At 44.8% G+C, this 13392-nt stretch overlaps 1 protein-coding gene across 3 annotated transcripts in view; it reads right to left on the bottom strand.

Annotated features, from left to right (window-relative positions):
* Window positions 1–13392, bottom strand: part of ABCG5 (ATP binding cassette subfamily G member 5) — a 38331-nt gene that overhangs the window by 8378 nt on the left and 16561 nt on the right. For all 3 annotated transcript variants that reach the window (XR_009566094.1, XM_030857796.2, XM_060309124.1), the window contains exons 7-12: window positions 11755–11894; window positions 10867–10996; window positions 9838–10051; window positions 9550–9755; window positions 8597–8735; window positions 3478–3663 (exon numbers count right to left, since the gene is read on the bottom strand). Coding sequence is in view for 2 of the 3 variants with exons in the window: in XM_030857796.2 (XP_030713656.1) it covers window positions 3478–3663; window positions 8597–8735; window positions 9550–9755; window positions 9838–10051; window positions 10867–10996; window positions 11755–11894 (1015 nt within the window). In the remaining variant the exon portion in view is untranslated. The remainder of the gene's footprint in view (window positions 1–3477; window positions 3664–8596; window positions 8736–9549; window positions 9756–9837; window positions 10052–10866; window positions 10997–11754; window positions 11895–13392) is intronic.

Here is a 13392-nt window from a genome sequence, read left to right as displayed (position 1 = left end):
TTTTGTTTCTCTTCTCAAAGAACCAGCTTTTAGTTTTATTGATCTTTGCTATTGCTTCCTTCATTTCTTTTTCATTTATTTCTGATCTGATCTTTATGATTTCTTTCCTTCTGCTAACCTTGGGGTTTTCTTGTTCTTCTTTCTCTAATTGCTTTAGTTGTAAGGTTAAGTTGTTTATTTGAGAGTTTCTTATTTCTTGAGGTAGGATTGTATTGCTATCAACTTCCCTCTTAGAACTGCTTTTGCTGCATTCCCGTAGGTTTTGGGTTGTCATGTTTTCATTGTCATTTGTTTCTAGGTATTTTTTGATTTCCTCTTTGATTTCTTCAGTGATCTCTTGGCTATTTAGTAGTGTATTGTTTAGCCTCCATATGTTTGTATTTTGTACAGTTTTTTTCCTGTAATTGATATCTAGTCTCATAGCGTTGTGGCTGGTAAAGATACCTGATACGATTTCAAATTTCTTAAATTTACCAAGGCTTGATTTGTGACCCAAGATATGATATATCCTGGAGAATGTTCCATGAGCACTTGAGAAGAAAGTTCTGTTGTTTTTGGATGGAATGTCCTATAAATATCAATTAAGTCCATCTTGTTTAATGTGTCATTTAAAGCTTGTGTTTCCTTATTTATTTTTATTTTGGATGATCTGTCCATTGGTGAAAGTGGGGTGTTAAAGTCCCCTACTATGATTGTGTTACTGTCAATTTCCCCTTTTATGGCTGTTAGCATTTGCCTTATTTACTGAGGTGCTCCTATGTTGGGTGCGTAAATATTTACAATTGTTATATCTTCTTCTTGGATTGATCCCTTGATCATTATGTAGTGTCCTTCTTTGTCTCTTCTAATAGTCTTTATTTTAAAGTCTATTTTGTCTGATATGAGAATTGCTACTCCAGCTTTCTTCTGATTTCCATTTGTATGGAATATCTTTTTCCATCCCCTCACTTTCAGTCTGTATGTGTCCCTAGGTCTGAAGTGCGTCTCTTGTAGACAGCATATATACGGGTCTTGTTTTTGTATCCATTCAGCCAGTCTGTGTCTTTTGGTGGGAGCATTTAATCCAGTTACATTTAAGGTAGTTATTTATATGTATGTTCCTTTTACCATTTTCTTAATTGTTTTGGGTTTGTTATTGTAAGTCTTTTCCTTCTCTTGTGTTTCCTGCATAGAGAAGTTCCTTTAGCATTTGTTGTAGAGCTGGTTTGGTGGTGCTGAATTCTTTTAGCTTTTGCTTGTCTGTGAAGGTTTTAATCTCTCCATTGAATCTGAGTGAGATCCTTGCTGGGTAGAGTATTCTGGGTTGTAGGTTTTTCCCTTTCATCACTTTATATATGTCCTGCCACTCCCTTCTGGCTTTCAGAGTTTCTGCTGAAAGATCAGCTGTTAACCTTATGGGGATTCCCTTGTATGTTATTTGTTGCTTCTCCCTTGCTGCTTTTAATATTCTTTCTTTGTATTTAATTTTTGATAGTTTGATTAATATTTTTCTTGGTGTGCTTCTCCATGGATTTATCCTGTATGGGACTCTCTGCACTTCCTGGACTTGACTATTTCCTTTCCCATATTAGGGAAGTTTTCAACTATAATCTCTTCAAATATTTTCTCAGTCCCTTTCTTTTTCTCTTCTTCTGGGACCCATATAATTCGAATGTTGGTGTGTTTAATGTTGTCCCAGAGGTCCCTGAGACTGTCCTCAGTTCTTTTCATTGTTTTTTCTTTATTCTGCTCTGCGGTAGTTATTTCCACTATTTTATCTTCCAGGTCACTTATCCGTTCTTCTGCCTCAGTTATTCTGCTATTGATTCCTTCTTGAGAATTTTTAATTTCATTTATTGTGTTGTTCACCATTGTTTGTTTGCTCTTTAGTTCTTCTAGGTCCTTGTTAAACGTTTCTTATATTTTCTCCATTCTATTTCCAAGACTTTGGATCATCTTTACTATCATTACTCTGAATTCTTTTTCAGGTAGACTGCCTATTTCCTCTTCATTTGTTCGGTCTGGTGGGTTTTTACCTTGCTCCTTCATCTGCTGTGTGTTTCTCATTTTGCTTAACTTACTGTGTTTGGGGTCTCCTTTTCACAGGCTGCAGGATGCAGCTTTGTAGTTCCCGTTGTTTTTGGTGTCTGTCCCCAGCGACTAAGGTTGGTCAGTGGGTTGTGGAGGCTTCCTGGTGGAGGGGACTGATGCCTGTGTTCTGGTGGATGAGGATCGTCTTTCTGGTGGGCAGGAACGTGTCCAGTGGTGTGTTTTGGGGTGTCTGTGACATTATCATGATTTTAGGCAGCCTCTCCGCTAAAGGGTGGGGCTGTATTCCTGTCTTGCTAGTTGTTTGGCATAGGGTGTCCAAAACTGTAGCTTGCTGGTTGTTGAGTGGAGCTGGGTCTTAGCACTGAGATGGAGATCTCTGAGAGTCTTCACCGTTTGACATTACATGGAGCCGGGAGGTCTCTGGTGGACCAGTGTCGTGAACTCGGCTCTCCCACCTCAGAGGCACAGGCCTGACACCTGGCCAGAGCACCAAGACCCTGTCAGCCACATGGCCAGGTACATGGGAAGTTCCTTGCCTTTTGGGAAGTCTGAGGTCTCCTGCCAGCATTCAGTAGGTGTTCTGTAGGAGTTGTTCCACATGTAGATGTATTTCTGATGTATTTGTGGGGAGGAGGGTGATCTCCACGTCTTACTCCTCTGCCATCTTGAAGGTCTCTGGGCCCTTTTCTTTGATTTTTAAGTCAAAGAAACAGAGCTGTCTTCACATTTTCTCAGGGACCCATAGTTTACTTACTGGATCCCACTCACATCACCCACTTTCACCCTTCTAAAATTTTCTGCCCTTCCTGCTACTTAGAAAAATATACAATATGTATGTATGTGTACATATATTTTTTCTTGGTTATAAAGTAATGCTTGTCCATTATAGAAAATTCACAAAATATAGGAAAATATCAAGAAAATTAAAATAAGTATCACCCAGAGATAACTACTGTTTACATTTGGTGTGTGTCCTTCTAGTCCTGATGCTTTCTTGAGCAGTCTTTTATCCTGCAGCCTCTTTTCTTATCTGACTATTCTTACTTTCTTAAAGTAACTGAGAATTGAGAGCTGGAATAGAAACTCAACAGTGCCAGGGAAGAAATGAACCAAATGCATGCTACTTAGCCTGTAATAGGCTGTGAGTATTTCTGGAGGACAGCTTGGTTTTCCTCCTCTTGATATAATGGCTTATGACATGTGATAACATGCTTCAATCATCACTTCCTGATTCTCATTCTGAAGACGTTTTATTTAACAAATAATGAACAGTTCAAAGTCTAAGCAATACTGACTAGGAAGCACTATAAATACTCTGGACTGTAAGGGGATAGAGTATCACAGTATCACACAGCGCTTCTCTGTAACGCCTTATAATAATCATTATGAGGTGATCATTAACATCAAATCATACCAGTCTAAATCATTTGAATTATCAGATCTTACCTCAGGAATCCAGAGCCCACAAGCACCCCAGCAATGCAGAGCAGGGCCACCATGCTGTTGACCACATTTGGGTTTTGGACCACACCAAGTAGCACAAGAGTTAGAAATTCACCAATTAAGTGGGGGGCCAAGATAGCAGCAGAGAAATATCCAAATCTTGCAGCCTCAGGGTATAAGGCCAGAGTCCTAGAAAAACATAAGGTCTTTAGTTCCTCTCCAAGCGTTATCATTTAAGAAAAATTCCACACTTGACTTCTGTGGATAAATCCATGGTGGTTAAGTGGGTGGGGAGAGTCTGCAGGGCAGGCCAAACTCCCCTTTGAAAGGCCTTTTCGGAACAGGGCCAACATTTGAGGCCATTTAGTCCCTCAAATTGTTTCTGTTGGCCCCAAGTCAATGGAGCCACCTTTTCCTTTTTACAGCCCCTCAGCTCTCACAGAAAAATACTAATACTCAGAGGATGGTCACAACCAACTGCAGTAAGTAGGGCTGAACTGTCCAGGCTTCTCCATAAGCAACCACATTCTGCCTGGCTGGCACTGCTCCCACCCTAGCTAGCCTACTACCCTAATGCTAAGGACTCACCCAACCTGCTTCTCAGCCCCTCCTTCCCTGAACCTCATCCTTGTTACCTGGGGTTACTGCCAGCGTGAAAACCCTTCACTGCTTTCATCCTCCAGTGGATTAGCCCTCCCCAGGCCTGTTCCATTCCATTCTTGTCTTTCATTCTACCAACCCCTTCCACTGATTGGACCTTCATGTTCTTGTAAACAAGCTACTCTATATCCATGCCCCTTAACCTCTTACATTCCTTTCACCACATAACATTTCCCTGGTGATAGCACGTCCTCAACAACTCTTAGACATGGCTACTCTTTCTTCCATTTGTAGAGCAAGTAAGAGAAGTTGGCATGTCTTACCCTCACCCCTCCCTACCACTCTTCAAGGCCATCTGCCTTTCCTCCTATACAAATCAGGAAGTTGGCTTATACTACTAATTCTCTGCCTCAAGGCAGTCCTCTGTGACTTTTAAGACATTTCTCCTAATTAGGTCACCTGATCAGTTCCAGTGGCTCCACCCACCTAATCTTGATCACTCACTATGTCTTGGATTTAAATGTTACTTGTTACTCAAAACTGTTGCATGACCAAGATTTCACATTCTGAAAATGCCCCTTCTGATCATGGCCTCCTCCCGTCTCCCATTTCCCCAAAGCCCTCAATGCCTCAGATCCTCATCCCTTCTGCTATTCTTTGCCTTACCAATTCCCCACCTGGGGACCTTGCTCTCTCAATTAAGCTGTGCTAATTGGATCCATTCTGCCACTTTGCCTCAGCTGATTCCTGGACCCCTAATTCTTCCTCATTGCTTATTGGGTTCCAATGTCATGTCCCATCATGGCTAATAAAAACTTCTACTTTAAACTACGCTCTCTTCCCAGGGAATTTCAAACTCTCTCCCCAGTGCTCAGCAGATGGATTTACCTCCCATTTTGTGAATTTCTATCTTTATCTTCCCTGCTTTGCATCTCCTCTCTTTCTCCCTGTCTCTATCTCTTACCCCATCTTTGCCAAGCTTTATCCTGTCTACTTGCATCCTTGAGTACTATGTTAATCTGATTTTCCTATTTCTGCCTTGGTCTAATCTGGAAACTTGATCTGCGAATTACCCAATTTTTCTGTAGTTTCATCTACTCTCAATCTAATGGTTTTCCCTAATGGTCTTACTTACCCTGTTGTAAAATAACCACTCCTTGAGTCTGGTAACCTTTTAAGCAACTGCCCCCTCTTTATCCTCTCCTGTACCACCAAGCTTCTCAAACAGCACCTGCTTCTCCCATCTCACTCCTTGTTCCCTGGTAAACCTGACTGGCACCCCCACCACTCTACTGAACCTCTTTTATGGAAGAGCACCAGTGACCTCCTAAACCTATGCCTCACGTCCTTGAACCTCTGCAGTACTGAACGGGTTCACTACACCGTCGTGAAACTCCCTCCTCTCTTGCCTTCTCTGACACTGCCCGATCCTGCTTCTCTTTCCACCACTCTAACCACCTCTCTGCCTCTCTCGCCGGATTGCTTCCCTCTTCCCACCCTCTGAATGTGCCTCTTAAGATATCACCCTCAGACCACTTCCTCCCTGACATTCTCGCCTATAGAATCCATTCCCAGGCCTCTCCTCTCACTCCTCTTGCCTTTTCTTTCTACACCAACCTATTGTGCCTCTGATTGACATCTCCTGTTGGGTGTCCTGTAGCATCCCAGATGCAACATATTCAAAACCAAATCCATTCTCTTTCCTCGCAAACTTGATAAGGATACTGTCCCCTTCCCATCCTCCCAGGCTGAAAACTCAGGCATCATCCATGACTCTCTTTACCCCCCAGCAAATCCATTCCATTTCTAAGTCCGTTCGATTCTACTTTCCCAGCATCTCAAAGCGAAACCCCCTTTCTGTTGCCACTGCTGCTCTCTTCACCAGAGCCTCTGCCTTTCCCAGACTGTTACCAAGGCTCCTCACTGGGCTGTTCAGCCTCTCTGCCCTAACTCTCCAGTCTGAGACGAAAGTGATGCCAGCCTCACCCCCCAGAGTCCAACACAGATGGGTCACTCCCTGGGGATCAAAATCCTCTACTATGTACCGGTATCTAATCCACTTCAGCCCCTTAGCCTGGCATTCAGCACCTCACCTACCAGGCTCCAAGGCTGTCAGTCATATTTTCCATTATTCCTTCCAATCCTCCTTTCCCCACAGCACAACTGAACTTTTTCTCTGGAAAGGTCTTGTGTGTTTTTGCTTCTGAACCTATGCTCCTTCTCTTTCTTCCCCTGAAACGCCCTTGCTCCTTTTCCATCTATTCAAATGTTGCTCATCTCTCAAGTTCTCCTTTATAAAGCCTCCAAGAGTCCCTCTCCCCATCCAGCCAAATGGACCCTTGGTCTCCTTTGTAATTCACTGTGATAATGAATGTGAGATGGGGAAGAGACATTCCCCATCGGTGCCTCAGCTTCCTCGTCTTCAAACAAGGATAATTAATAATGCCGCCTTTATAGAATGGTGCCAAGGATTACATGAATTGATATACTTAAACCTTTTAGTGCCTGACATAAAGGCAAGTGCTCACGTGTGTCAGCCGTCTTTGTTATCATATTCCTCCGCACCGTGTTTGTGCTTCTTTATAATATTAATCTTACACTTTCTTGAATTAAAGTCATCTGGAGATTTATGTCCACAATCCATCATCTGAAATACTTTAGGGCCAGATGTGTTTTGGAATGTGGCAATTTACAGATTTGGGAAAGACTTCATCCACACTGTGTAGACGATACTTGCTGCAGTGGGGTCTGGGACTCCACCTGTAACATATCTACTAAACAGGAATGTTGCTGTGGGAAAAGTACAATGAACCTCACCTTGGTTCAGATCGGATTTTGCTACTGAGTGAGTTCAAGTCTGATGTGCTGCTAAGAGTCAGAAAACACTCCGGCTTTCAGGGCCGTCTCAGTTCAGAACTGCAAGCTTGAGGGCAGCCCCTTCAGTTTACTCCCCTTTAAATCCGTAGCTGCGCCTGGCACTGTGCCTGGCACCTAGTAGGCATTCAACAAACTTTTGTATCATTGAATCAAAGTATTTGCTACATTGCTAACAGCTGTGCTGCCACCACTAGAAATGATTATGCTTTTGTCAAAAAGAGTCATGACAATACTGAACCTAGTTTAAAACCGCCCTGTTTTCTAAAATCGTACAGAACTCTTTCTCATGGGCAGTTTTACAAATATCATATGGTCTTCAAAATCAGTGCTTTGCGAATTCTAAAGTGCATATAAATCACCTGGGGGATCATGTAAAATGTGGAATCCAATTCAGCAGGGCTGGGCATGAGATTTTGCAGGTTAAACAAGCCCCAAGGTAACACTGACACCGGGCTTCGTGGGCCACATTGAGGAGCAGGGTTCTAAATTAACAAGGTTCTCAATTTCCAACCAACCTTGGCTTACTCAAAAACAGTCACTTAAAAAAAATCTGCTCCTGGATCATTTAGCCTAAACTAGACGGGCCTGTGGTTTACTTACATCACAGATCAGAGATTCAGCATGTTCCTGAGTGTCAGAGGATAAGAGGCTTCATCAAGGCCAGCAAGGAGGGCCATGTGGTCCCTGCCATCGCCCTGGGTTGCGAGCGCCCGCCCTCTTGCTAACCAGAGCGAGCAGCTTTGCCTCTGTCACTCCCCAGGGTGACAACAACGTCTAAGAGTCTGCACAATAAGACCTCCTAACTCTTCATCTTGGAGCTCAAACCAGGCCCTCACTTATCTTCTACTTGTATTTCCCTTGATTCATCATAATTATTCACATCGCATACCATGGGGTCTTTATACTCGTTATGGGTAGAAGCACCTGCACGTGAATCCAGTGCCCTGAAGAAAGACAGTGTCTCCAGAACCGCCTAAAGTCCTCTATTGGAAGGACAAGCTGGGCACCTTTCACTACTGGAATCACAGAATGCCGGATGATTCCCCCCATCTTTTCTTAAGGGAAAGCCAGAGGGATTAGGGAAGATACATCTCCCTATGACAACAAATCAACAAATAACTCTACACACTTTCAGATTTGCATCTGTAAAATGTTCTATGAAATAAAAAGCACTGTCTACAAACCATCAATCAAAACCCAGCATCAGGGATGCTTCATGGTTCTCCAAAGCCCTCTTCCCACAGTCACTCTTGATTCCTCCACCCCCCGTCACCCCAGCCCAACCACGATGCCCCAGGTCGGTCAAATGAAACCTCAGGCAGCGTTGCCGCTCCAGCTCACAGCAGCCTGGGAGCCACGCTGAGCTGGGTGGACAGCCTCGCTGCCTCTGCACCTGGTCCCAGCTACTCCAGAGCCCTCCCCTCAGGCCAGGCCCCGCAGTGAATGCGGGACAGGTTATTCCCTGGTGCGTGTAGTCTTGCTGGTCTGCTCTCAGGTCCCGTGTGGCCCACAGTGGGGGGTTCCTCTCTTTGTCCTGTTTACCCTGGGGCTCTCCCTCCACAGGTCCCACTGGCCATCTGGGACCCCACCATCTGGGAAGCATGGCCCGGGAAAACTGAAGGCCTCTGGACACCCTCTTCCTTACCAGTAGCACACGCTGCAGAAGATCATGGTGGCAATGACACTGAAGGGGAGCACATGCAGCACGTAGGCTAGCAGCATCTGCCACTTCTGGTACAGGCCATCCTCGCTCTCCTGATCGCTGACGGCTCGCAACACAGGAACTGGGCATGGGAGGCAGGTTGCAGAACAGCCGGTCACCACACAGCTGGAGGAGGAGGGGTGCTAGCCCAGGCTGAACTTGAGATCTATCAGCACTGGATGGTGAGGACCAGCTGGGGCCCCCTAGTCATGGAGAAAAGGAACCTGACATCCATAGAACTATAAATACCCCCACCCCAGAAATCCACTCTACCTGAATTACAATAGGATTACAAAAGCCGTCACAATTTATTTCCGTCTCTCTAAAGTGGGGGGGGAGGGGTGTCACCAATTCAAGAACACACATGCAAAAGGGACACAAATGAGTGACGTGAGGCACTCTGTCCTCTTTTCTTGCAGGGTGTTGGCACAGAACATCAGGCAACTAGGTATTGCTTCTGGACTCCCACTGAGTTTGAAAACCAGGTGTTGGCTGTCCTAAAATAGGCTCCAAAAAGAACGTTAACAGTGCAAAGTTGGCCAGGCATCCGGGCCCCCATGGGCTGTGCCTCCTAATGGATAAGAGAAGATACCAGGACTGAGCTTCTAAAAAACCCTGCCCAAACTCTGCTGCATCATCTCCTCATAACTTCATGCTTCCCTGGATCCTCAGAGACCCTCAGGGAGATCCACTTGGAGAGCTAATTCCCACTAAGGTGTTACTAATTCACGAGTTACCTTGTCCCAGAGAGAGAACCCGGAGGGGGCCAGGTTGAGCTCAGAGAAATACCCCTATAATGGTGGAGTCTTGCAAAGCGTCAGCTGGAGAAAGGAGATATTCAGGGAGAGAGAAGCTCCCGCGACCCCGGGGGCCCACCTCCGGGGCAGGGCACTCACACAAGTTCACAGCGTTGAGCATGCCCGTGTACGGGACGGCGCCCACAAACTGGTACAGGAGACCCACACGGTCCTGGATGGCACCCTTTAGCACGTCGTTCTGGACCCGTAGAAGGAAGAAAACGATGAACAAACCCACGATCAGATTCTGAGTGAGACGCATAGTCACCGCCAGCTTATTTCTCATTAAGTTTCTCGTCACTCTCCTGAAAGCCAAACAACCCCGTTTTCATTGCTTTTTTTTAATGGGTGGACGTCTACCTATCTAAAATGGGGTGAGGCTCTTACCTCAAGAGAACACACAGTTTAGAAAGGGCTCCAGGAGAATCTTTGGTTTTGAAAGGAATCACTGGTAATGTTTTCAGGTGTTTTGTTCTTTCAATATCCTCCAAGGTTTTACGATACATTGCTGATTCTTTGTAGGCAGATTCAATCATCTGGACTCTCTTGTAGGTTTCTATTTCCCGTTCTTTGTTTTGGGTATCCACTGATGTCAGGTCCACTGAAATTTTTTTCCCACAAAAAAATGACCCATGTGTTTTTAAATGCACATATATACACAGTGACTAATAATATATGTTCCATCATTGATTTAGGAGTGCTAACCATAATACCTCATCTCATCAAAATAATACCTGTTGTTAATCCCCACCTATAAAATCAGAATATTTTAAAGCTACCACAGCAGGGCCATGAAGATCCTGATAGGCCTGTCTGGGAGAATTCAGAAGTTCAGCTAATTTTTCTCTGACAAAGTAGAAGTGCACCATTTCAAGAGAGATCCCCGGGACTTTCCTTGTGGCACAATGGTTATGAATCCACCTGCCAGTGCAGGGGACACGGGTTCAAGGCCTAGTCCAGGAAGATCCCACATGCCGCAGAGCAACTAAGCCCGTGCACCACAACTACTGAGCCCGTGTGCCACAACTACTGAAGCCCATGTGCCTAGAGCCTGTGCTCCACAACAAGAGAAGCCACCGCAATGAGAAGCCCGCGCACCGCAACTAGGGAAAGCCCGCGCACAGCAACTAAGACCCAACGCAGCCGAAAATAAATAAATAAAATAAATAAATTTATTTTTTTTTTAAAGTGAAGAGTAGTGGTAAAATGTTTTAAAAAAAAAGAGATCGCCCACCTCATTCTGATAGGTCATCTATGGCAAGTTAATTGGCTCGGCCAAATTAATTTTTTGAAGAGTAAAAACACCAAAACAAAAGGAGAAATAAAACCCACGTGTGCTGGTGTCATCTAGGCAGAAATCTGAGAAGATAAAGTTTAGAAAACATATATGATGGGGACTGTGAAAGAAAAACTTACCATAAAAATCAAAAGGGTTTGAATGTTCGGGACAAGGGTAGCCGCAGCCACTGAAGAAATGAAGCATCTCCACCGGTGTCCCGCAGAAAACCAGCTCTCCGCAGCTCAGAATGGCAATTTTATCAAAGAGCTGATTGAACGACAGACAGTGTTAGTGTGTAATCAGGTCACCACATCCTTATGGAAAAGAAGCCTCAAGTAGTCAGTCCTTTGACTCTCTCAGCCATACATCAGTACTCTCACTGCGGCCATCAGAACCTCTCAAAATGCATCCCTCTTCCTTCCAGCCTGGGTTGCCCCTGTGGGTCCTGCTGCCTCCCAGCCTGCACCCAGCATCATGTCTAGGATAGAGGACAGCTCATGGAACTGGTCAGAGGACCTATAGGTTTGAGGCCCCGCCGTGCCCCGGAATGAGTGACTTTGGACCGAAAAAATTTTTTTAAATCTCAGATCCTCATCTATAAAAGGCAAATAATAGCTCCCTAAAAGGATCCTAGGAGATCAAGGTGAGATTTTTGGGAAGGAACTCTATATGATTTAGTGGAAAAGCACAGACTTGAAAGCCAACTGGAATATGAATGCCAATTCCAGCTTTTTATTAACTGTGATATTGGCTCAATGTTGGATCATTTCTAAGTCTCACTCTTCCCCTCTGTAAAGTGAAAATGCTGGTACCCACCTCATAGGGTTGTTGTGTGGATTAAAAGAGCTACTGTATAGAAGGTATTTGGTACATGATAGGTGCTAAAAGAACTGAGTTTCCATCCTTGGCCCTTCCCATCAGGATTGCTCTGGTTTAAGTACTAATCTCTACTCCGAGATCCCCAGCCTGGCACACCTATACCCACCCTGGATGAGCTGAGCTGGAACAACAGACATCCCCCTCACCTGGAAGAGCTCGGAGCGGGGCTGGTGGATGGTAAGGATCACGATGCGGCCCCTGCGAGCCAGCTCTGCTATGAGGACAACGATCTGATTTGCAGTCACGCAGTCCAGGCCTGTGGTTGGCTCATCAAAAAGCATGACCTCTGCGGCAAAGGAAGGTCAGACATCTGAGTCACTGCCGAGCCTGGGCTCTGTGCTCTAGCCTCAGAAATTTGAACAGTTCCTTGTTGAGCTGTCTTATCCCATCCAAACAGTGTGCAGTGAGCAGTACTTTAGCCTGAGCCCAGGAGAAAGCACCTGACCTGGAAGGGCCCAACTCCCAGCTCCAGAGCACATCCCAGCCTGAATCCTTGAAGGGACAAGGCAGCAACCACGTCAGGCCTCTCGTGTGGCACTATAGACTGTTTGGGCTCCATCCAGGGGACCCTAACAGGGAACGAGGGCTGGCAGGCTGGCACCCAGGTGTTTCTAAAAGGCTGAGAGGAGGCTGGTTTAAAAGGCAAAATCTCACACATGGATAGACCTAGAGATTATCACAGTAAGAGAAGTAAGTCCAACAGAGAAAGACAAATATGATATCACTTATATGTGGAATCTAAAATATGACATAAATGAACTTATCTACGAAACAGACTCACAGACATAGAGAACAGACTCGTGGTTGTCAAGGGAGAGGGGGAGTAGGGGAGGGTGGATCGGGAATTTGGGATTAGCAGATGCAAACTATTATACATAGGATGGATAAACAACAAGGTCCTACTGTATAGCACAGGGAACTATATTCAGTATCCTGTGATAAACCATAATGGAAAAGAATATGAAAAACAATGTGTATATATGTGTGTGTGTGTGTGTGTGTGTGTATAACTGAATCACTTTGCTGTATAGCAGAAATTAACACAACATTGTAAATCAACTATACTTGAATAAATTTTTTAAAGACATAATGTCACTTCATGTCTAGCACTTTCCAACACCAACTGCGTCTTTGCACTGCAGAAAACTCTGACCTGTGAAACAAAGTCCGAGATGGGACAGGCATTTGGATTCTTTAGCGGGTTTAACTGTAGCTTATTTCTACCCAAAAGGTACGGGTACTTTTTGTACCCTGTTCTTAAGAACATCCCTCTTATTTGTTCTGAAGAGCAGGCAGTCTTGGTCTACCCCAATGTGAGGAAAGTATCCAAATGTATCATGTCCTCTTCCAAGTGTATGTAAGTGGCAAGGTTTCCCCAGACAGTGGGGAGAATGAAGCCAGGCAGGAGAGGCAGGTGACTGGCTACCCCATCTTGATAGCCCCTCCTTCCAATATATATACTTTCTCATGTATCACTTAAAATCCTATTTTAATTCCTGCCGTTTCATAAATACTTCTAGTCACAGCAAAACTCACTGGCTTTCCAGAGTAGACACGGTGGTGCTGCTCTAGTAAGAAGTAAGGAGGGACAGGACATTCATGGAAGACCCTAACGGAACATGAACACAAACGCAGTGCTTCCAAGTCCAACAGCTTTTTTGTACCTGGGTGATGGAATCGCATCAGGAACTACTTAGATTTCCAAAGAAACTGGGTCCCCAGTTTGAGAAACCTCAGTGACTTCAGTTCCCAACCAACCAAGCCCTTTCCAAATGGAGACTGTG

The sequence above is a fragment of the Globicephala melas genome, chromosome 12, assembly GCF_963455315.2.
Source record: "Globicephala melas chromosome 12, mGloMel1.2, whole genome shotgun sequence".
NCBI lineage: Eukaryota > Metazoa > Chordata > Mammalia > Artiodactyla > Delphinidae > Globicephala > Globicephala melas.
Note: the sequence above shows the minus strand (reverse complement) of the source record. Positions and strands in the feature narration are given on the sequence as shown.